The 24,303-nt window shown below is 39.7% G+C and overlaps 6 protein-coding genes across 8 annotated transcripts; 2 read left to right on the forward strand and 4 right to left on the reverse strand.

The window, feature by feature from the left end:
• Positions 1–4,841: 4,841 nt before the first annotated feature.
• On the reverse strand, positions 4,842–7,406 carry LOC125772357 (uncharacterized protein K02A2.6-like). Its single transcript, XM_049443973.1, has one exon. The coding sequence runs from the start codon at positions 6,504–6,506 to the stop codon at positions 4,842–4,844; it is 1,665 nt and encodes a 554-aa protein (XP_049299930.1). The 5' UTR covers positions 6,507–7,406.
• Positions 7,407–8,619: 1,213 nt separating this feature from the next.
• On the reverse strand, positions 8,620–9,992 carry LOC125769978 (gamma-glutamylcyclotransferase-like). Its single transcript, XM_049439091.1, has 4 exons — positions 9,878–9,992; positions 9,777–9,811; positions 9,557–9,696; positions 8,620–9,496 (listed from the first exon to the last, which is right to left on the reverse strand). The coding sequence occupies exons 1-4, from the start codon at positions 9,880–9,882 to the stop codon at positions 9,056–9,058; spliced, it is 621 nt and encodes a 206-aa protein (XP_049295048.1). The 5' UTR covers positions 9,883–9,992; the 3' UTR covers positions 8,620–9,055.
• A 179-nt stretch (positions 9,993–10,171) lies between these two features.
• LOC125769974 (39S ribosomal protein L2, mitochondrial) lies at positions 10,172–11,292 on the forward strand. Its single transcript, XM_049439086.1, has 2 exons — positions 10,172–10,750; positions 10,811–11,292. Exons 1-2 carry the CDS (start codon positions 10,276–10,278, stop codon positions 11,227–11,229), a joined length of 894 nt encoding a protein of 297 aa, XP_049295043.1. The 5' UTR covers positions 10,172–10,275; the 3' UTR covers positions 11,230–11,292.
• LOC125769965 (lon protease homolog, mitochondrial) lies at positions 11,279–14,971 on the reverse strand. Of its 2 annotated transcripts, none has more exons than XM_049439057.1 (8): positions 14,448–14,971; positions 14,124–14,391; positions 13,710–13,980; positions 13,504–13,633; positions 13,129–13,433; positions 12,632–13,054; positions 12,354–12,541; positions 11,279–12,279 (listed from the first exon to the last, which is right to left on the reverse strand). In XM_049439057.1, the coding sequence occupies exons 1-8, from the start codon at positions 14,823–14,825 to the stop codon at positions 11,396–11,398; spliced, it is 2,847 nt and encodes a 948-aa protein (XP_049295014.1). In that variant the 5' UTR covers positions 14,826–14,971; the 3' UTR covers positions 11,279–11,395. The 2 variants fall into 2 exon arrangements, with proteins under 2 accessions (XP_049295014.1, XP_049295013.1); XM_049439056.1 differs by having other exon boundaries at positions 13,710–14,031.
• A 246-nt stretch (positions 14,972–15,217) lies between these two features.
• Positions 15,218–22,485, forward strand: LOC125769963 (uncharacterized). Of its 2 annotated transcripts, XM_049439054.1 has the most exons (9): positions 15,218–16,166; positions 16,516–16,649; positions 16,717–16,854; positions 16,930–17,111; positions 17,483–17,818; positions 18,252–18,393; positions 19,195–19,625; positions 20,265–20,523; positions 20,593–22,485. In XM_049439054.1, exons 1-9 carry the CDS (start codon positions 15,950–15,952, stop codon positions 21,742–21,744), a joined length of 2,991 nt encoding a protein of 996 aa, XP_049295011.1. In that variant the 5' UTR covers positions 15,218–15,949; the 3' UTR covers positions 21,745–22,485. The 2 variants fall into 2 exon arrangements, with proteins under 2 accessions (XP_049295011.1, XP_049295012.1); XM_049439055.1 differs by lacking the exons at positions 18,252–18,393; positions 19,195–19,625 and having other exon boundaries at positions 15,219–16,166.
• A 159-nt stretch (positions 22,486–22,644) lies between these two features.
• Positions 22,645–24,142, reverse strand: LOC125769969 (WD repeat-containing protein 74). Its single transcript, XM_049439067.1, has 3 exons — positions 23,935–24,142; positions 22,845–23,862; positions 22,645–22,774 (listed from the first exon to the last, which is right to left on the reverse strand). The coding sequence occupies exons 1-3, from the start codon at positions 24,020–24,022 to the stop codon at positions 22,723–22,725; spliced, it is 1,158 nt and encodes a 385-aa protein (XP_049295024.1). The 5' UTR covers positions 24,023–24,142; the 3' UTR covers positions 22,645–22,722.
• Positions 24,143–24,303: the final 161 nt, after the last annotated feature.

Below are 24,303 nucleotides of genomic sequence, written 5' to 3' on the forward strand. Positions count from 1 at the left end.
TAGTTGGGTCTGTTGCCTTCTCAGCCGTCTGTAGTTTTCCTTATTCTGCCAGATCTCACGCTGGAGCATACGGGGACGCACATCTATGTTGAGACTTAGGGTGGGCTGATAGCGCATCTTAATGACTACGCACAGTTTCCAGAGTGCTTAACCATAACCAGGAAATGGTCTGATAATATCCGAGAAGTGTCATCCATCGATGAGAAGATCTGGCAATATGTCTGCTGTGGTGATCTCCAGGTGTAGTTGAAGCAAGGTGCGTGATGGAAGAATGCGCAGCGAAAGGTCATGGACGAGGCGAAGTCATTACTAGGCGAAGCCCATTGTCAGCTGGTGAGTGCTGAAACTTCGTATCATGGTCTTGAATGCCTCCTTCCGTCCGACTTGTGCGTTAAAGTCTCCGACGACGATCGTCAAGACGTCGTGTTGTGGGCAGCGGTCGTACTATCTCTCCAATTGCGTATAGAAGTTGTCCTTATCGTCATCGGTGCTTCTAAGGTGCCGTATTGCTACATACAATGACAAGATAACCACATCCAACGACACGTATGGTTTACGTTCAAACATCGCCTGGACGTACTTCCCATATGCAAGACAAACCATCTGACCAAAGGTATTGACAGTTAATCAGCTATTGAGTGTCTCGCATCTGATAAAGGTTGGTTCTTTCGTTATCTTTGGGTTAATTTTTCGTACTTAGTTTAAAATGAATATCTCACATACTGTCGGTTAATCCAACATGATATAATTTCTCCTGGCGCTCGCAATGGAATTTTCCAATGTGCCCACTGCGCGTCTCTTAAATCCAAGCTACTTAACGTTCATTCTATTCCATCACAAAAAAAAGATACCATCGTTGCTATCAATATTCCATTCTATAAAGTAAATTGAAAATTATCTTTTTGAATAAGCAGCAGTTTACAAAATGTCTTACCCTACACCGTCAGTAAATAAATCGGTTTGGTTTAGGTTAATAATGTATCAGAAATTTTCATTTTTCCTTAGCATAGTTATTAGTTCGTCAAATCTTGGTTTCACTATCGCCATCTTCATCAGCTATTGCTATTGCTATGATCGTGACCTACGAGGTTGTTATCTCCCGACATCTCAAAAATGTTCGGCAATCTGTGAATAAAAGCAAGCCTGACACAGCCTGACCGTCCTTCTGGACATTTACAAATCAAACCAAAATCCTCTACAAAAAAATAAACTTCACAACAAGGACTAGTTTGAGTTTCGTACAGTTACAGAGACTCTGTTTCCACTAGGTGAATTCGCGTTACCGTTCTAGGACTTATGCTGAGAGTCAATCCTTTGTGTGTTACGAAGAAAAAGATCGGCATGTATGTGGTGTAGTGTCTTGAATAAGCACGTCTTGTCAGCTTCGTGATCCACAATCAACTGTCTCATTTATTCAAGGTCCCTTTAGGAGACCAGGTCGAATATTAGCGAGTTTTGCCAAAATTCTTCTTCAGATATTTTGACACAAGCGGGTGGGGGTCTTAGGTTTACAACACTGGTTTTAAGTTTATAGTCAATGTGTCATAATGCATAATAAAATGATTATGGTAAAATATACCTATTACTTAAATAATTGGTACGAAAATGTTATTATTTTATCTATGTAAAATTAGTTTGAAGCATGCAAATATTTAAACATGGATTTTAACTTCTCTCTCTCACTCTGTTTGCCTTACAGTCCTCTAGGGCCAGCCAGCCATTTCTGACTTACTATACTTATTTTTATTTTATAGTCGGATAATGAATCCTTGCTACGGTTCCCATGGGATTTAACCTTATTTTACTTTAATTGATGCATGCACAGGAGGTGCAGTAGAAAGCTTCTTTTCCAGATGGGGTGTTACGCTATACCTGAAGATGTGATGCCGTATATGGCATTTATAAGTTTACATGTTTGGAGCTTTCAAGAATAACTTTAACAAGATCATTCATATCGAACGTACCCTCCAGCCACCTTATCCCTTAAACATTTTTATCTTAAATTTAAATACCGTTGCAATTTAAACAGTCGGTGTATCTTAGCTTAGGTATTTATTATGCTGTCAAACGCCCCCACCCTTGTCAAACGATGTCTTCTTGTTTTACGTCTTCTTGAATGTCAAAATGCTCTACATTCCACCACCTGGTCTTTTTAAATAGCCTTGCATTTATTGTTCGCTCGTTCGTCAATTCCCTACTAACATGCCAAGGTGTCTATAACTAAGATACAACACTACATTCACTTTCCCTTTTTTTTAAAGATGACGCTCTACTTGTTTTGGACTAACGCATTTCCAACTGCTGATACATAGTCTTGCAAGTAATGAGGTTTCTGTCGGATTCGTTTGCATCTTGGTTCATCTGCCTCTGATGAGTCACTTATGACCTTTTGCTTGGTTGATTTACCTGCAGGACTAACTGTTCTATTTCCGTTGCTGTAAGGTGCGTTGTCGTTATCTCCTGCTTTTGATGTACAGGAAACATTTTTATCAGCAGGGACTTTCAGTAAATGAGAAACATGTCTACGGTATTCCGTTCCTGTTTCTTTTTCTGATACTAATACATCTCCTCCTTTCCTTTTTACTACTTTGTAAACTTTTGGACCAAAATTTGCAGTGAGCTTGTTAGACTTATACATTCTTTTAACGAGAACATCGTCTCCCTCGCATATAGGATTAGGTTTAGCGTTCCTTCGTTGATCTGCGTATGCTTTACCTCTTTCTTTTGCCTCCTTATCTCGGTCGGCTACTTCATTCGGTTCGATTATTGGTTGATAAATGGAGGGTAATCGATCTCTGATATTATATCCGAAGAGCATTTCTGATGGTGTTTTCTTAGTTATCGAATGAGGTGAGGAACGATACATTAGCAAATATTTGTTTAAATCAGCAGTCCAATCGGAATTCGTAGACTGGCTTATAATTAGCCGTTTAAGTAAAGATCGATTTTGTCTCTCAACTTCTCCATTTTGTTGTGGCCAGTAAGGTGTAGTGCTGATTAGTTTAATATTGTTGGCAGTACAAAAATCAAGAAATTCTTGACTGGAAAATTGCGGCCCGTTATCCGCAGTAATAGACAGCGGTAGGCCAAATCGAGCAAAAATTGAGTTTAGTCGGTTTATAGTCTCACTAGAATTTATCTTCTTCATTATTTCTACCTCTATATACCGACTGAAGTAATCAACCACTACTAATAGTGAGTGACCTGATGGTAACGGTCCAAGGAAATCAATTGCTAGGTGTTGCCAAGGTGCCGATGGTAGTTCTCTGCGTTTCATTGGCTCTGGTGCAGGTGGTGCGGAGACTAACACACATCCACGACAATTCCTAACAAAACCTTCTACCTGCATGTCCAATTTTGGCCACCATACTTTGGCTCGCAGCCGTTGTTTCATGATGGTCATGCCTGGATGACCCTCATGAGCCAGCTGTAAAGTCCGCTCTCGCAACGAAGACGGCATAACAATTCTGTTTCCTCGCAACAGTATTTTCCTCACAAAACACAATTCTGTAGCAAATACTTTGAATATAGCAGCATCATCTGTCCATTCACCGTTGTCTACGCCTTGGCGAACTGCTTGAATTGTTTTGTCCGCTTCTGAAGCTTCTTCTATTTCAGTTAATGTTAAGGCCACAGGTGATGCATTTGAGACTACCCATGAAACATAGTGCTCAGCAAGTTCATCAAAGGTTTTTCCTTCTATATCTTCTACTATTGAGAGTCGTGAGAGAGGGTCAGCGATATTGGATTTACCTGGTCTATAAATTACTGAAGCTTTGTAAGATTGCAGACGAATAACCCATCGTTCAATTCTTGCACATGGCTTAGATTTAGTACCGAATATAGTTTCTAGTGGCTTGTGATCTGTAATCAATTCAAATTGACGACCGTACAGATAAAAATGGAATCTTTCTACAGCCCATACAAGAGCTAGGGCCTCTTTTTCGATTTGCGCGTATCGCCTCTCTACGTTTGACAAACTTTTGCTAGCAAATGCTATAATTCTTGGTTGGTTTTTAGCATCTATTTGCATTAACACCGCTCCTAGTCCCACTGGACTTGCGTCTGCGATTAACTGCGTTCTATCTCCGATATCAAAATACCCAAGCGTTGTTGGACGCATTATTAATGATTTTAGTTTTTCGAATGCCACTTTTTGTTCTGATTTCCAGACGAAGCTTTGTCCCTGGCCTGTCAACTGTCGTAATGGGTGTGTAATAGTTGCTAAATCTGGTATAAATTTCCTTAAGTAATTTACTAGACCCAGAAAACTTCGAACTTCTTCTCTGGATCTGGGTTGCCGAAAATTTCGAATTGAGTCTAATTTATCCTCGTCTGGCTTAATTCCGTCTGCGGATAGGATATGTCCTAATACTTTCATTTGTGACACCCCATAGATGCATTTCTCTGCGTTAAGGAGGACATTCCATTCTTCAAGCCGTTGGAGTACTTGTTTCAATCTTTTATCGTGTTCCTCGCGGCAAGATCCGTGTACGATTATATCATCGATGTAGTTTAGACATCCTTCGCACCCGCTTAATATTTGTTCCATTGTCTTTTGAAACAATTCTGGTGCGCAGTTTATTCCGAACATTAGTCTAGTATAGCGAAATAACCCTCTTCGTGTGATGAACGTGGTTATTTCACGGGATTGTTTCGAAATTTCTACCTAAAAGTAAAACAAAAAGAATTATTCACTGACAGAGGTATTCCATATATATATTCTTCCAAAATATTTCAAAAATTATTTCATAATTACATAGTTCAAAATTTTCATTTCATAATTCAAAATTACGTTAGTTACATTTCCTTTAAAAATCGAAAAATCAGTCAGCCTTCGACTAACCCACCTGATGGAAAGCATTCTTTATGTCCAGACGAGAAAAGACTTTTGCCTTAGCCATTTGAGGTAAAAAGTCTTCAAAAGTTGGTAAAGGGTGATTTTCCCTTTCTACTGCCTCATTAGCGCGCCGCATATCTACACATATGCGAACGTCAGTATTTCCTTTAGGAACGACTACTACCGGCGATACCCACTTGGCCGGTTCATTAACAGGCTCAATAACTCCTTGATGTAGCAATTCATCGAGCTTTTTATCTACCAGTTTCTCCAGGCCAATTGGTATGCGGCGGTAACGTTGGACAAAAGGTGTCACGTCTGGTTTAATTGGAAGTTCCAATACGATGTTTTTGATAGTTCCTAATTTTCCAATTTTGCTATCAACTGCATTCACTGGTACGCATATTTTTAAAACACCCATATAGGTAGCAGTATCCCGGCCAATAAGAGTTTTCCCATCACCTCCGACAACATAGAAATCTGCAGTTGTTTTAGCTATACCAAGGGAAATCGCAGCAGTAAACACACCAACTATTGGTAAAGATTGCCCACCATACGCTTTGAGAGTTAATGTGGTCTCCCGTCGTTGGTTTGTCACTTCAACGTGCTGGGATTTCATTTTTTCCCATGTTACTTGGCTAATCAAGTTATATTTTGAACCGGAATCGATTTCTACTGTCAAAGGGATACCACCGATTTCACAACACACTTCGCTGTTGCTGTCTGCAGACGTTAAATGGAAAACATATTCCGTGTTTCCTTTATCAACATGGTGCACTGCGTTTGTCGTCTCTTTATCCGTTTTTACGTTGTTCGACGTTTTGTAGCGATCCTGTCTTTGATAAGTTCTCTTCAGGTAGTTTCCCGATGGCTTAGTGCGGCACTTTTTAGAAAAGTGGTCTCTGCCGCCACATTTGTTACAAAATTTCCCTTTTGCCGGGCATTTATCGTCTTTTGCTAAATGCCCTGAGTATCCACAACGATGACACTCAGTTTGTTTGGCTTCAAATATCTTTCTCTTTTTCCGATTCTGAGATTCTTCGACTACATTCACCTGTTCTACAGGGTCTTTGTGATCCGAGAATGACTTTTCTTGGTGGCTAACCGTTTCGAATATTTTCGCTATGCTTACTACTTTATCAAGGCTAGCGTTCTCTTGTTTTAGTAGCTCTCGCCGTAATGTAGCCGATTGGCAATTTTCAATTATCAGATCTTTCACGTACTCTTCCGTCCTATCACCAAATCCACAACGTTCCGCTTGTAACCTCAACTTCATAATAAAAGTATCGAAGCATTCTCCCGATTGTTGTTTAATTTTACGCAATAGGTGCCGTTCGTATGTAGAATTTTGCTTCGGTAGAAAGAATTGGTCCAACTTGGCTATTGCTTCCTGGTAAGCCGTCATGTTCGGAGTGTATCGCTCCACATTTAAAAATGGTCCTCGCATGTTGATGTTTGGTAAATCCGGTAATGTCTCAAATATTTGTTGCACATTTGGGCCCAGAAAGTGTAGCAGCAGATCTTTCTTCCAACCTTCGTCGTCAACGCGGCATGCTCGAAGCATAAATTCGAATGATCTGAGCCACTTTTTCCACTCTACGCCAATGCTTTCCGAATGCCCTTCATAATTGAATGGCTGAAGCGCAAGGCCTGGCATTCGTAACATGTCTGCAATAAAATTTATAGGACAAAAATAAATAAGTCAACTGTACGGAAAATACCGCCATACTTTAAAGTAATAAAAAGGAAATCGCATCCACCCTTTCTCTCTTTCTCTCTCTCATACACACTATGCAAGAAAACATGGCTTCCAACTTGTAACTTTCCACAATTTTTTTTCTTCCATGTTTCCGAAGTATCGTTACGATCCGACGCGTCTATGTCTTTTTTTCACTAGGTATAACTCATGGTTTCTCCGAACCGTTCTATTCTGCATTGAAGCAACGCTTGTTGTTCTCATCCGATCGCGCAACCACTTATACACGTTTATGCATGTTTTCTCAGTTCATCACTACTCGTATCCGAGTACTTTCTACCTTGTAATTTTCCTTTCTTACTGCATTGAAGCAATTCTTAAGAAACGGACGCCAAGCTCATCATTCCATTGTTGGCATTCTCCTTTTTACATTTAGGCCAAACTTTTCCCGCCACTTTCCGGCGTTAGTTGTGTTCGAAAAAGAAGTTCCTTTTGAACTCTGCATTGAAGCAAATTTCTAACTTTCGTTTTATACGGCATTTAAGCTAAAGTTCTGCATTTAAACACATTTCTGCATATAAGCACGATCATCTTTCCGAATTTAATCAAGATTTACTGCATTTAAGCAACTTCGCTCACATTCGTTTGTCTTCTTTATTTCCACTGCAAGCTACACAATGCTTACCGGGTGTATTCATTGTCGCTCTTTTCCTGTTAAATCTGTTTATCACTCGTCGCCAAATGTAGTGTCTTGAATAAGCACGTCTTGTCAGCTTCGTGATCCACAATCAACTGTCTCATTTATTGTTCGCTCGTTCGTCAATTCCCTACTAACATGCCAAGGTGTCTATAACTAAGATACAACACTACATGTGGTTCCACAAAATAATAAGTAATTATGTCGTGGTTACTTATGTGGCCTGGCAGTTCTTAGGAAGTTAAAAAATCTGAAATCAGAATTACGCTAGGGTGACGTTCAGATGGGGTTGCCCGGTAGTATATGGTAAAATACTCATTGTCTAGACTACTACGTGTAGATAAAGTCGATTAAAGCCAGAAAAGGCAGGCCAAGACACTTGGCCCTTTGAGATTGTAGTAGTGACCTAGGGATCAACATCAGGCTAGGTCCTTGTTCGATTCGTCCATAAAATCGGACTACTTTGGTAACTTCTGTAACCAGGATCCGGTAGGTTAATGCTTATGATCAGCGGTTCGCCAGTTTGCATTTCTATCGGCAGAGCATCACCAATGTTATGAATCAAACATTACATTACTCCTGTCATTACAACAGAATCTTCCGATATAACCAAACAGTTGAGATACAAGAGTTCCGATGTCAAACAGGTGATAAGTATCGGAATCTTAAATAAAATGTCCAAAGGGCTGTAGCAAAAGAAATATGGTTACAGTAATGCATTAAGATGAGGAGTGGAAGTCTATCTCGCAAACGTCGGGAGGGAATACAGAGAGGAATTCAGGATAGAGGTCTTGTAAAACGTGACAAGCAATAAAATATGATTAGTAGTGAAAAAATCGCCTTTCTAACGACTTTCATACTAGCATCCGTATTCATGTATAAAATTTGAGTAAAAAAAGCATAGCAACAGAAAAAGGATAGATTTTATTCATCCTACACGCCATGAAGATGAATAGCTGGATTTTCTTTATTTTACTGGAAATATCAGTAATTAACAACAAAACAAATAGGAATAGTTTTCATCAAGTTTCCAAATGCATAAACAGCGTCGTCCTCTGCACCATCTCTACTCATTGTACCGGCACTATAGTTCACCTGTATATGTGATGTATCTATCTTTCTAAAGGTAAACCACGAAAAGAGAGGAAATACGCATAATCTTTTGTTTTGTAATTTCCACTACAAGTCAAATGAAAAAAAAATACATATTTCAATAAACATTCTCTACTTCATTCCAGTACAATATTTCAGTAATAATCTCCATAGTTCTGTATGTAAATATTTGTGCTTATTAAATATTTTATTTGCACTATATGGAGAATGTGGATTAAATTGCAGGATACTACACTTAGCGGCAAGCAGCAATCGGGTAATCGTAAAGCGAGGTTGGTTGGATCATTTGTAATTATTTTATTTTTAAAGTTTTTGCATTATCTACACCTTTGGTCATTCGTGTCTGCTTTAAAAAGTTAAATATATAAGTCCATTGTAGCGCAAAAAAGAAGCTATTATTCTTTGATAAACATTACATCAACACTGTTTGCTTCACATTTTGATAAAGAACTCTGACTCAACGATTTCAAAAATAAACCATAAATATTAACCAGTCATAAAGACCATCAGATAAGCTCCGCTTAGTTGTTAAGAGCAGCATGTTAATAAAAATACATTTTAAAGATCAGCTTGTTCAGACGTAATGAATTTAACTTGATCTGAAATATAAACCAGCAAAATGTAAATACAACAAGATGCAAAATCAACAATCGTACGCAGTAGGAACGTGAAGTTAAACATTAAAAAAACACCTTACTTTTCCTGTTACTCACAAATCTTCTATGGGTTTTTCTAACTCCAGAGAAAGCTGAGGATCTCCAGTATTCCCGTTGTGTTTAATTCTCTTCAATAACGTGATGTAATCATCTGGAAGCCCGGTTTCTTTCGCACCGTTGACAATAATATTCATGTATGTTTTTGAAGGCTGCCTTTCGTAGGGTCTGTCTTCCGCGTCTGGTGCTAAACAACACGGGTTGCGAACCAACTGATAAACACGGCAGTCCATTGTAGTACCACTAGGCAATTCAACGGGAAGCGTTAAAGCTTTGTAAACGCTATTATGAACCCCTTCCTGGCGATCTAAATCAGCTAAATTGCTATTATCTATCTCCCATATGGCCCCCCAAACCTTCTCCCCTTCCTGTTCAACGATTGTTGCTGGAGCTCCTCGCCATCGAGCAGCGTAATGGAAAAAGTCCAAACTATAATCCTAAAATTGAATATAAAACATTATTAAGTTTTGAAAATGAGGCAAAATCACTCCAACCACCTTTAGGTATCCGAAGCCTTTTCGTACTGCACTTGGGTTCTGAATGTGAATTCGTTTCGCCAGTAAATTACTACCATAAGCAAAGTAATAGAAAGTTCCGCTGGCCATGGTCATGCTAGCCAAACAAAGAGATAAGAATCCTAGAGCAGAACAAACACATTATCAGTTTGGCTTGATAGTTTGAAGTGGACCAAGACTATACAAATTTGCGTCCGCTTACCTAGGGTTGTGACCGAGTGAAGAGACTTAATAGATCTGGAATAATAAAGACTTTCGCTGTTAAAAACGAATAATCAAACTGGCGAGCGAAAGATTGCTTACTTCATTTTTTTGCGATTTGTTGATGCCCGCGAAATTCTCAAAATCAGTCAATGTCACCAGTTGAGTTGAACTTAACTAATGGTTTTGTTCTGTTCCGATACAATAATTACAAAATAGGATAGCCTACATCGATTTTAAACAATAATGATTCTAATTTGGGTCAATGGAACAAATTTAAAACGTTCCAGCTTCAAGTCAACTTTAATATATGAGACATTTTTTCCAATTCAAACCAGGTTGGAATAGTTTCAAGATAGTTTGAAATGAGGCGCACTGTTCGGCCGAGAATTTGTTTTCATTTTCATTCCATATTGTCATCTCGCATGTGTGAGACAGCTGTCAAAGCGTTTGTTGCGTAAATAAATTATTTATTCTGGCTGCGAACAGAATACCAAATAATGGCTACTTTGGCGAGATTATTTCAACGATTATCGGTTTCGTCTTGGCCCAAAGACATTCGCTACACAACTGTTCGCCCCATATCGCTGGAAAGTTTGGAAACATTATTGAACAAACCGAAACCGGGTGGAGGAAAGTCATACCGGCGTATCGTCCACTATCCAGAGGAGTACACCATTGAACCACTGCGCGTCACGAACCTAGCAGGTCGAGATCCAGTAACGGGACGTCTGGTAGCTAAAGGTATCGGTGGCGGTATCAAGCACAAATATCACTGGATCAAGTGGGTACGCGATGGACCAAGTGAAGGACCACCACAGATAGAGAAAGTTATCGATGTCTTTGATGATGGTTGCCGTACGGCAAAGGTGGCACTAGTTGCAGTGGGAAATGAGATGAAATATATCCTCGCAACAGAAAATATGAAGGCGGGGGATTTATTGAAAACTTCACGCTTCATCCCTCGAATACCCGGTAAGAAATGTTATACAGTTTAAATTGCCATTTGCTAATTATGGTTTCGTTCGTTTCTAGTTCGCGCCAACGAAGGTGATGCCTATCCATTAGGTGCTCTACAAGTAGGCACCCTAGTTCATTGTCTGGAGAAGTATCCGGGACAATATTGTCATCTGATTCATTCAGCCGGCTCGTATGGAACAATTCTGCGTAAATTCGGCGAACTGGTCGTTGTTCAGCTGCCTTCGAAGCAAGAATTTGCTTTCCAACAAACATGTATGGCTACGGTAGGACGCGTTTCCAACATCGCGCACAGTAAAACACCGATTGGATCTGCCCAGAAAAATCGAGAATTGGGTAATCGTCCGCGTTCTGGTCTATGGCAACGTAAAGATGGGCGCCACGGTCGAAAAGTGCGTCGTTTACCCCCGATGCGGGTCATTTCTCCTCCTGCTGCCAAGCCTGCGGAGCCCCTTAAATTGACCTTAAAACTGTGAACAATGTTTCTATAGTACGTGTGAAAGCATTATCAATTGAAAACAAACATTAGCGTAAAACAACGTGTTATGCTTGTTCATTTATTTAATATTCTGCTGCTCGGCTTCTTATTCGCTTCCAATTACTACTAGCTATTCGTAACACTTTAACAATGAAATATTAATTCTAAGCTTCAGGGAACACAATACGGTATACATCTGCGTAGGTGCTAGCATAATGGACCTCTAACCCTTCCGTAATGAAGGTGGCCAAATCGGTGAAGTCTTTTTTATTTTCCTCCGGCAAAATGATGCAGTTCACACCGCTCCTTTTGGCCGCTATCGTCTTCTCTTTGATTCCTCCAACGGGTAAAACTTTTCCCATCAGCGAAACTTCCCCAGTCATTGCGACATTCTGCCGAATCGGTTGACTCTTGGCTAGCGAAAGCAATGCAGTAACGATCGTCACACCCGCACTAGGACCATCCTTCGGTGTGGCACCTTCCGGGACGTGCAGGTGTATGTGACTGGATTCCAAGAAGTTATTAGAGGGATCAGATTGTTTTATAAAGTTTCGTGCCACAGTTAGTGATATCCGTGCGGATTCCTTCATCACATCTCCCAAATGACCAGTTAGTTCTAGCGTACCATCACCCGGAGATTGTTTTACATCCCCAGCTGCTTCCAATAATTTGCGCTTGGCCGTTTCAATATACAATGCAGAACCGCCCATTGCTGTCCACGCAAGACCCATTACCACACCGGGTGGAGTTGTTTCGTACATTCGGTCATGGGTAAATATCGGTTTGCCTAGCAAATCGCTGAGATTCGTAGCGGATACTTCCATGAATTCGGTCTCCTTCCGTACAACCTTGAATGCCACTTTTCGAACAATCTTTTCGATTTGCTTCTGTAAATTACGTACACCTGATTCGCGACAGTAGCATTTGATCAATGCATTCAATGCATCGTCCGTTATCGCGATATGTTTATCTTCAACTCCACTGTCACGTTTGGCTTGAGGAATGAGGTACTGTTTGGCAATCGCCACTTTCTCTTCCGCCACATAGCCTATGAAGGTAAAGGAAAATGAATATTGTTTTACTGCTACTGTCATAGCACTATTTGCATTAAACTCAACTTACCCGACATGTCGATCATTTCCATACGATCGCGTAACGGTTCGGGAATTGTATCGATCACATTCGCTGTGCAGATGAATAACACTTTTGAAAGATCCACTGGCACATCCAAATAGTGGTCAAGGAAATTTACATTCTGCTCGGGGTCAAGCAACTCCAATAGCGCAGAACTTGGATCGCCTTGATAGCCTCTGTACAGTAGCATAACAATATACACAAAGTCGAAATAGTTATTTTAAACTGGCGTCAATTAAAAACTTACAACACATGTTATACATTACCTTCCAATCTTATCGACTTCATCGATCAAAACAAGCGGATTTTCAGTCTTCGTCTTTTTTAAACACTGTATCAACTTGCCCGGCATTGCACCAACGTACGTTCGCCGATGGCCCTTGATTTCCGCCACATCCGTCATTCCGCCCACACTGAACCGAAAGTATTCTCTATTAAGCGCCTTCGCAATCGAACGTGCTATGCTGGTTTTGCCCACGCCAGGAGGTCCGTAGAAACACAAGATTTTACCCTGCGTAGTGCCTTTCAGCTGACTAACTGCTATAAACTCTAAAATGCGCTTCTTGATGTCATCCATTCCGTAATGATCTTCGTCCAATATTTTGTTAGCTTGATCAATGTCCAAGTTTTCTTCGCTCATCACACCCCATGGCAATGTGGTTAACCAATCCAAATAGTTCCGTGTCACACTGTGAAAAAGATGGATGAAAATGAAATTTTAAATTATTCGATCCGCAGAACAATGATTGTGTATAGAACGTACTTAAACTCGGAACTGTGACTTTCTAAGAAGTTCAACTTGGTAAGTTCCTCCTCGATAACATCCGCAACAGCTTTCGGAACCACCTTGTCTTTGATGCGCTCTCGATATTTTTCTCCAATAGCATCCTTATCATCCTTTTCGATTCCTAGCTCCTTCTTTATTACTTTCAACTGTTCTTGCAGTATATACTTACGATGTTGCTGTTTCACCTTTTCCTCCACTTCACGTCCAATTTTTGCCTGCAACTTCGAAAGCTCGAGCTCTTTTTTCAACAGTGACAACGAGAGCATTAATCGCTTAGGTATCTACAAACCAGAAAGTTAAACAGTGAATACGATTGCCGATAAGGTGGTTCACAGATAAATTGATTCTCACGTCCATCTCTTCTAATATTTCCTGCAATTCTGCTGGTTCGGCAGCTGATAAAGAAGCACCCAAATCACACAGATATACTGGGTTGTCAACAACTCGTTGATTTTGGTGTAGCATTTGTTGCAGACTTTCGCTAAATAATAGAAATGTTGTTACTTCTTACTTCTGAATCAGAATTGAATTTATGTATCACTTTTAATTATCCTTACCGATATAACGGGTTCATAGTTATGATGTCACGAATAGTTTTTATCACCTCCTGGGTAAGTGCTTTAACTTCTTCCGTGTTTTTGAAACTCTCGTGTTTCACGTTCTCCACCTCTACCATAAGCAACGGTTGCTGCTCACCTTCTTTAAGCAATCGTCGCTTTGGAGCTTCCTCTAATGGAGCTCCGTCTGCCGAGTGGTCGTTGTTGGCATTGCGCATTTGCTTATTTCGTAGTTTGTGCTTTCGACGACGCTTTTCCGCATCCGGTTCGTCTACCGAGACGGCGATTTGCGTGTTAAAGTACGGATATTTTATTGTCATTTCTGATAAGTATTGCCAATTGAGGGGACAAAAAAACAGCTGATCACGATCAACGACTTCGATATCCCCGCGCAACACGCTTTACGATACTTACCCTTACCAGCTGGTGCTGGCGCATCAAGATCCTCGTACAGTTGACCAACAATCTTTATACGACGATGTGCTGTTACCACCAGCCGCAAACGGTCCCCAAGATCTTGCATTTCCTGGATTTGGGCGAATGTTCCGATGTCATACACCTCCTTCGTCGTTTCCATCACCTCATTCGGGTTATCATCGTCTCTTTTCAGAAAAATACCAACGTACGGTTGGTTCAGTTTCACTTTTCTACGTATGAGATCTATCAGCATCGGATTGGTCACCTACGAGATATTCAACATATGTAATAATTATGGTTGATATTGCTCTTTGATCGTACCTCAAGAATTTTCATGAACCGTGGAAAAACGGGATTTCGTTTCGTTGCTATTACGGGCAGGTGTGGCCAAACTTCAGGTATTGCGACTGTTGCGGGAAGTTGATTTGTATAATTCACAGATTCTGCCGGGGGTTCTACTGGATCTTCGGAACTCGAATCATTTTTGCTGCAGAAATTTCTAGAAGCCATAAGCCAGCTCTGAGATGTTGGAACCGTACTTCCATTGTTACTGAACCGTATCCAAGCGGCACGAGAAGTAAACACGGTTGAACAATATGCTCTATGTTCGATATTACCGACCACACAGGTTGCCGGCCGTACGCATCGCGCAAAATGTTTGATGGTGGTTTGAAGTGGAGTCCGGAGTATCTGCATCATAGCTAGTGGATAAATTTAACGTTCCAGAAAACCACAAGCGTCGTTTAGCAACCACAATAAAATGGTATTACATCAGAAATATCAGGTGCAATTCCTGTAAATACCGCGGCAACGGGAATGTGCTGGAAAAACGTGACAGTTCGCTTCGATGAAAAACATGCTTTTGACAGTTTTCGTCATTGGCATTCAAAACAAATGCCGGCAAATATGTTTTTGAAATCGTTTGCTATTGCAAGTTCTTTTTGTTCTTATATATTTTTAAATATTTTTTTAAACATTTTTTTGTAGTAACCATTATGTTAGGTTGCAATTTCCAGCCGTAAACTGTCGCAATTATATTGCCGCTATTTCGGAGCCAAGCGCACGCTGTGCTTCACAACATTTTGCTGTCAAACATCGCGTCGTAGCTAGATTGACAGTTGAACTTTGCAAACATCTCGTGTGCAACCAAAAGATACGCGATACAATTTGGAACGCAAAATCGAAAGGTTCTTTTGTCTTTCCAGCAGAATTTCATTCCGATTTGTCACCCCCATAGTGAAAGATTGTTGATCATGTTGAAATCAAGACTGTGAAAGGAATTCCTCGCTCGGAAGCGTCCGTTTGGTAGAACTCATTTGGAGAAAACGATATCGGGATTGGAAAAATTAACCTCACTTTCTGCATCAGCGGGTGTTGCGTTCGGGCTTGCAAGAGAAACAAACCGCCTAACTCGAACTACAAGTGTTCGAAGTTTAGGCAAACCCACGCGTCATTATATTACGAATTTTAGCGTCAACCGGTGTTTGTGTATTGAAATAAGTGCAACAGGCTTCAGCACGATTAACAGACGGGTTTTATAAGTGTTATCTTTGTTAATCGCAAGTACTTCGTTTATGTTTGCTATCAAGGTGGATCTCAGTTTTAACAGTGTTCGATCTGAGAGTAACATTCGCAGTAATGTGTATGCTTGAACACATCATCGATTAAAACGTGTTGCCAGTTTCGTGAGGAAATTTCCGTGTATCTTGTGAAAACTAGGTTTTTTTTTGCTTGATCTACGGACGTAAAACATCGGTGAACGTTAATCGTTTGAAGAGTGATTGCTAAACGTATCAAGCAATCTGTGAAGAAGAAAGAGTAAGATGGCTAATCAACAAGGATTGCAACAACGCGAGACACTAGCCGGTGGAATGCTGCAACCCAACCAGCAGGAACCGGATGAAGAGGAAGAGGAAGAGAGTGTTAGCATGGATGTGCGTCCGAATGTTGGCGGTAAACGTAGATACAGCGAGCTAATGCGTGAGAGTGATGAGGACGACTTTGCTGGTTTCGAGGAGGATGCCGCAAGCAGTGAAAACGGTAATCGATTGTTTTTTTTCTCTTTCCCTGACTGGCACACGTACGCTTACAGTATTTTTGCAAAACATTTTTAATTTCGCTGTCCCATATTCGTACGATTCTATTTTGAACTGTACTGACAAGAGGCTTTATCTACAGAGACTGACAGAGCATATTCATGGATTATTTAAGTTTTATCAATGCAGCCATTGTTTACGTGTATTTAAGCTCAGCCATAAGTAATTATTCGGTGTTATAATGCGAGGAATTAGCCAAATATTCCAAAAGAAGGTTTACATCCGTTTAATTACATAATGTTTATGTACAATCCCTCTTTTCTAACCACGATTTTCCCACACTATTGTTACAGGTACTATAAATTCTCCGCGAACTATAGACAGTATGTATGAGGCAATGTTGACAGCCGTGGAGAAAAAACTGACGAAAAACAATAAACTTGTCGAGGACGATAGTGTTTCCGAGATGCACAATAGTTTGAAGCAGGTAATAATGCAAAAACAGGACCAACAACATCCGGTACTACATACGTTATGTGGTTGTAACCTTTCAGGAAGATATGGACATTGTGAGCGGAACTGCTCTCGGTGAAAGTAACAAAAGTTTGGTGAAGAGGAAAGTGAACGTACCAGTAAACACGCAAGATGAAATCTATAAGGTGCCGTTTAAATATGGCTGGAAGCGAGAACTGGTAAGCGCTCATTGTTTCATTCGATTACAGCAGCTGGAAAATAATAAAAAAAAAATTGGCAAACTATAATTTTAGGTGTATCGAGCCAACATGGAAGGCAGTAAGGATAAGGGCGAAGTGTATTACATTACACCCAATGGCAAGAAATTGCGCACCCGTAATGATATCGTGTCATCCTTGCACGACGATCTCACGATGGATAATTTTACGTTCGTAAAAGAACCTGTTGGAGGAACACCAGAAGAAGAAACGATAAGGTAAGTTGTCCTGTTTATACCAATTTTCATTAAGAAAGATACACGCTCAACATGGTCGAAAACTTTGTTAAAAATTGGCGATCGGTATACCGAAAAAATGTTCCATTTTCGCGGATATTTACGAAATGCCAACGCGTATCGCATACTCGTTTGTTTTACTCCGAAGAAAGGCTTGTAAATACGATAGTTTTTTTTTAGCTTAAATATTTTTTTGTGCTTACTCTTGAATAACATTTAAATGGAGATACTACCCAATCAAAATATGAGTTAGTATCCGATGAAATCTTTTAAGTTACATAATAACATTACACGAATTAAAACGTGATTCCAATCATCCGTAATTTCTCTAACATTTGATTTCACACTTTCAGGAGCGCGAAATCTTATAGTAATGTTCCCAAGCGGTCCACGACTATGGATACTTCAGGTGATCTTGGGAAACGGGTTCCAAAGCCCAAAATGCCGAAAGGAGCAAGCCCTCCTTTACCTTCATACAATGCCCGAGCTACTACACACGGTCAAACGCCACTATCGAAATCTTCCCAATTGAACACTCATATATCATCGAAAGTTAATGCAACTGGTGCAAGTTTACTAGTTTCGGCGAGTGGACAACGCAGCAATGCACACACAGCAACAGGAACACCCAAAACAAATGAAAACAGTAGTATTTTAGGGAAACAGACTAAATCAACTGGAAAAAATAAGTAAGTATGACTAAAGTTATCTATTTATACAAATTATCTAGATTATGGATACTATCGCAAAGGATGTTGTTAAACTTGTTCAATTTTGAACATAAACGTTCAAAATAACATTTCATCATTTGCCGTAGTATCCAATCTAGGATTGATATTAATTGGTTACGACATAGCCAAATTAATTAAAAAAAACATAGCAATTGTTGGTAGTGTAGAAAAATCTTCCTATTTCATACGTCCATCTTATTGCCCAGCATAATTTATAATTGTGTCCCTTTCTTTTGTACCGTGTATCTTGATCTTATGATCTTTTTTTTTTGAAAACTTGACGATTCTGGTGTGGTCTACCATCATTGTCCTTATATACGAAAAAAACATGTATTTTATAATTATTAAACGTCTATGATGAACATAAAATACTGTATGGATTCTATCAAAGGGTGGAAACTTGTACAATCCAATGTCTACCAGCGATGGGGATGATACCGCAGTTGCAGTGTATGGTTTGCTACTGCATGTACCATCCGGAATGTGTGAATGCTACAACAGCAGAAGCGTTGGCTCGACGATTTACTTGCAAGGTACGTTTTTGAGAATGCGTTTTCTTCAAATTTTAGGTTAACAGTACGATCTCACTAATTGGACGTAACTTATTTGTTTTGTTGTACGTTCAATAGTTTAAGTCTCACATGCCAACTATTGTGTGGATATTACACGATTCGTTTTGTTGTTATTCGATATAGGAAAAAAAATCTTTATTGATGGTTTTAGCGGGATACGCAACAAGAAAAAACTGTCTTTGTGGTATTCCTTGCATTAAAAATTGAATATTTGAAACATTTTTCTTCGTACGGTTGATAGTACAAAAAAAAACAGTACATACAATTCAGTAATTAGGTACAATTCATCACATATTTTAACTGTTAAAAATTCAACGATAATAACTTATCAATAAAAATAAATATCGATTTATAAATCAGATAAGATATTCTCTAACGGTTCTTCGATCATTCGTTACTTTTTTATAATTATGTGCAAGTGATGAAACGATGTTTATTTAGAAATTATGGAAATAGCATTTTGTTATTTCAAACAAACATAATGCACAAACCACTAAAACCGCCGCTTTGAAGAAGAATCGTAAAAGCTATTTTTAAGTTGGCTAAGAGTTGCATATAACTCAATTGAACGGATGAAATACAAAATCGGTACCAAGAAACGATCTCGTGTAGTAGCCGCATTAGTGAGTCGTACCATACATATCTTTCAATGTTTACTATCGGTGGAAGTGTTATTTTGCAAAATTTCAACGATACATTGAAAGACGTGTGCACAAATTATGATTGGTTAAAAAGTATTAAAATTATCCATTGCTTTTAAAGAGCTGCATGGAAGACTCTATGACAGCGGAAATACAGCATCAACAAACGTACAAAGAATCGTTCGGAAAGTTTGGCATGAATACTAACGGAAACGGTAACGTGAATACCGCAAAACCGTTGGCTGTCACAAACAATGGTGGATCGTTGTCATCGAAAGTGGTAGCGAAACCGACACAGAATAGTAGCACAGCTAAGGAAAAGGCGAAACGCTCTCAACAACAAACTGCCGGGCCTAAGACAGTAACCCCCCCAGCTAATGCTTTGGAAGGCACCTGTGCATTTAGCAACTCGTCCACAAAGGATATTCCACCACAAGATGTTCTCGTTATTGGCACTCATGAATATGTGGTCGTTCCAAAAGGCAAAGCAACAAGCGTGAAAAGCAAAAAATCTTCTTCCAAACCTACAAATCCTCTACCTCAGGGTACAATGTAAGTAATCGTTCATTAGTGTCAAACAATGGTGTAGAATTTGTTCGTTTCTTCTCATTTCATAACTACATTAGAAATTTCGCGCGATGGTGAGGGATCTTGCTAAATAATCTGCTAATGTTGGTCCATTGGTGCTGACCTCGCAATTAGGTTAAAATCATATTATGGTGAATTTACGTTTTATTTCTTTTTCATTAATCATTATCGCTACTGTTTCATTCCGCATGTAAACGAATCAACATGTATAAATAGCGGGTGTTTAGAAACCAGAGACTTAATCAGATAAATGTACAACCGAAAAAGTTCGTTTTGTCTGTGAGATTTTTTTCTTCTTTCTTCTTTTCGATTTCAGGCAGAAACCAGAAAACTTTCACTTCCCGTCCAGAGTCCCTCATCCAAACGTCACAATTTTCAAAACCTTTCACGATTTTCATATGAGAAAATTTTAAATTTTACCCTTTTTTTGTTCTTATTATGTACGCTGTCTTCATACATTTTTCATAATGTTCGTATGATTTGTGAAGATTAAATCGGAAGAGAATTCTACACACCTGAGGATTAGAATCAATAAGACCAATATGTAATATAAATACTGACGTTCTTTTGATACATTTTTTGTTTTCTATTTGTCAAATATAGCAAAGCTCCCGATGATGGACGTAAAATATACAATAATGCTACCAGCGTTTCTAGCAGTACAAAACAAAGCAACATTGCAACCGATCGTACATCAGATGACGACACATCTTTGACGGTGGGTGCGGGAAAAGGGACACACGCGCTCAGCGGTTCAACTGTGACACAAAGTGGTGGCGGTCGTGATCCATCCAAATTTCTATCTGATGTATCAGCAGGATACACTTGCTTGATGTTGAGCTTCAATTATCTTAAAGTACAAGTAAGTGTATTGCTTTCGGCGTTTCATATGATGCATGTATGTGACAAAGATCTATGTGATTTTTTCTAGGAGCTACTTCGCGCCTGCAGTGTGTGTCGTATGTGGAATCATCTGGGGAATCATCCACGATTTTGGAAAACTGTACGCATGAAGAACTCCTACATCAGCGATTGGGCAGGCATGATAGCCAAGCTACGAAAAAATGGTACAAAGCATCTCGACCTACGCAAGGTATTGAACGTTGGCAGTAACGATGAGATGTGGCAAAGTTTCAATGATCATATTGGTCAGGCAGACCAAATCGAAATTATCGATTTGTGTCGGTGTTCATCAACGGTTGTAGGCAACCTGCTTCGATCGAATCCAAACCTTCGAGTAGTGAATGCACTGGCAATCAAAAATGATCCCATTGAATTCACAAACTTTGAGCACGGTGTTAGTTTAGAAGAACTGCGTCTAAAATCTTCCGCAGCCATTTCATTGGAAGGCGATCTACATCAACTGGCTGCATTGCGAAACTTGAAACACCTCTCCTTAACCTCGATAACCAAACTGGGCTCTACTTCTATCGAAGCATTGGGTTCACTCGTACTGTTAGAATCACTTGAGCTTGGCGAATGTACCGAGATGGGAACTAACCTGGCGAACGTGTTGTCCAGTCTAACGGCGTTGAAACGGCTGCGATTAGAGAAAGGCCAAGAAAATTTCGATATGTTTACCATTTTGAACGGTATATCGAGGGTGAAAACCTTAACTCAGTTAGAGTTAATCAATTGTGATGTAAAAATGGGGTTTGATCGACATATCACTAATTGCACGAATGTGAAAAAACTGCTACTCATCCCCACATACGTGTCTCAGTCAGCAGCAACGAATCGCATGGTTTTGAAAGGAATAATCAAGCTACACCAAACTTTGGAAACGGTAGTTTGGGCCATAACCGTAGAACTGTTGCGTGTCACAGAGCTATACATCGATGCGAATGTAGAAGACGCAGAAAATCAAATGGGCGGTAGCATTCCCATTTTGAAACCAGTACCGGGAAGTGACGATCCCCCATCTGCCGTTGGGTCTCAACTGGATCTTCCTGAGGAGGTAGAAATTGTGCCGCTAAAGCGAGTACATTCTATTTTGAAGCGCAAAGTTCCCAATACGAAGCTACAAATATTGAAAATACCTTTCAACAATACCTGGAAACAAACGCTGTGCGACACTTCGTGAAATGTATGGAAAATTGGTTAATGATTCCGCGCACATGTAAATAGGTTAAAAGTATGCTACATTCATTTACGTGTAGGATATTGGCTCTATTCATATGTGACTCTTCGCTGGATGAAAGTTCCGGAATTGTTCCAGATGTGAAATATTTGCTTTAAAATTTATTTTATTTTACTTCACGTCTGGGCAGCTTCCTTCTAGTTTAATTTGCTTTTGCTAGGAGAGGACATAACTGGACGCTAACATGTTTCCTCGAGTAGTGCGCAAAACGCAGGAAGGTAATGTTGTCTTGTAGAATAATTTTACATTGATTTAAATGGTGCATAAGCAACATAAATTGGAATACTGTTTTAAATTACCGACCAGTAAAGTATGGCTTAACAAACACGCCCTGTCTGGGTTTCTAATCTGTTCTTGGCCGAGCATCAACAAGCTTAAATGTTTTTAGTGAGCAGAATGCTAGCAGGAGCTAGACTGGCCGCTACTAGCAATGGTTACAAAACGAAAGAACAACAAAAAAAAAAATTACTTTTACGTTTTGAATGAGCAACGTATTTGTTAGCTATCAGAAAAAGCGTAGAGTGTAAGCTAATTACAAAACAAATGAAGAATACAGTCGGCCAAAAGGTGTACATTTTAAAGTCGAACAATGAATCGGTTAAGATGCATAACTAAATTAAAATCCGAAAACAAATCAATAAAATAGTGTTATCGCATTGATTTTCACTCGAATGGCAAACTATACCCTATGTTAATAAATTTATATCAATAATGAACGTATGTAACAGAATGGTTAAGATCAACTATTTTGCAAGTACATTTCAATGTTAATGGCGAACAGTGTCAAAGCGAAATACTATTACCTACTACTAATGTAATTAAAGATATCGTAAACACCGTAGGTTCTCTGTTGATTTCCTCAGGCTTTATTTCAGATTGCTTTGTGTAAGATGATTTTTTTTTCATTTTTAAGGCTACCGTTCAAGCTGCTCCATCGCTGGCCATCTTTCGTTTCCTTGTTGTTTTAGGTTCGCTAAAAGAGTACATAAAAGAAAATAATTTTAAAACAATATTTTTATCGGCTTGAATGCTTTTTTGCTTACTTGACTGTCGCCATTTTAGAAAACATTTGATCGTATTCTGCATCCGATCCTTCTTGATCAGATAGTATATGAACTATGTCGTCATTGGTATTTTCACCTGCATTTTGCTTACTCATTTCCAGTTGTTCTTTCCATTCAATGCCCAATAACTGTGTTGGCTTTGATTTCACGTAGCAACGATACTCTAAAGCTGTTCGATGAGCATGATGAACACGCACATATCGATCGAGACAACTCGTGAAAACATGGTTTCCGGACGGATCAACCCGGATAGATGTTACCGTACCAGTGAATCCTTTGTACACATGAATATGATTTTTCATTTTTCGCAAATCGAAGGCTCTCGCTCCAAACGTAGTCGTGCCAGCATAAAGATAATCGCCGTGGGATGCCAAACATGAAAATGTGAGCTGATCATCTGGGTCTGATGAAGTGAAATCTTGAACCGGTCGTCTCGTTGGTCCTCTTGTGTCATACAAGCGAACGTATCCGTAACGGGAGCATGCAGCGATTAGATTGCGGTTTACAAATACGACATCATTGTCCCAAACTTTTTGCTCTAATTCTAGTACTTTCTTAACATTTTTTGCCTGGAAAAGAATCTTCTGTGTCTCCAAGTCCCACAGTTTAATGATTTGTTTCAAAAATTTCCCCCCAGTCACCATGAGGTTCTCATCGTCTGGGCAGAGGCGTAACCGGGAGAGATTTTCGCCGACACTGAACTTAACTGGTTCGGGGTATTTAACAATTTGCACTGTGCCATCAGCGCATCCCACGACAATGCATCCATTGCTTCGCGCTAAACCTACTATTTCATCGGTGCCAACCTCAAAGTTAGATACGCTTTCCTCTTTTGCGCAATTGAAAACTTTTACACAACGATTCGCGCGTCCGATGAGCAACTCTGTTCGTTCGGCATTACCGAATTCCATGCATGTAATCTTCGATGTTTTATTCAATACCTCAATCGGTTGAAGATTTTGTTGATGGAATGGGTCGTCGCCATATAGATTGATTCCTGCCGCAAAGCCAAAACGGAAAAATGGGTAACACACGTTGTGTTGTTAAATTTGATCTAAAGATAACTTACGTTTGAATGATCCGGTGTGAGCTCCAACATATATAACGTGCTTTTCCGTGTACGTGGGACACTTTGCATTTACAGACGCGTATTTCATCCTGCTCTCTGTTGAACGCGAATATTGGAATGAAACAGACCTCCTTCTAGCGGCGAGCCGATTTATCGAACACAGCGCATGGTAAACACGAAAGCATGGTCGTCATGTCAATTATGCTTGCTGTCAAAATACGCAATGCAGTCCAAACAGTGTGACCAGATTGTTTTCCTCGTTATCGGTAGGAAAGCTAAAAAATTAATCGGTAGTTGTCGGTATGGTCCTAATTCTGTTCAGCTCATGTTCTCTTCAGCTAATACGTGTGATCGGGGGAGGGGGGTGGG

Source organism: Anopheles funestus, chromosome 3RL (assembly GCF_943734845.2).
Source record: "Anopheles funestus chromosome 3RL, idAnoFuneDA-416_04, whole genome shotgun sequence".
Classification (NCBI taxonomy): domain Eukaryota; kingdom Metazoa; phylum Arthropoda; class Insecta; order Diptera; family Culicidae; genus Anopheles; species Anopheles funestus.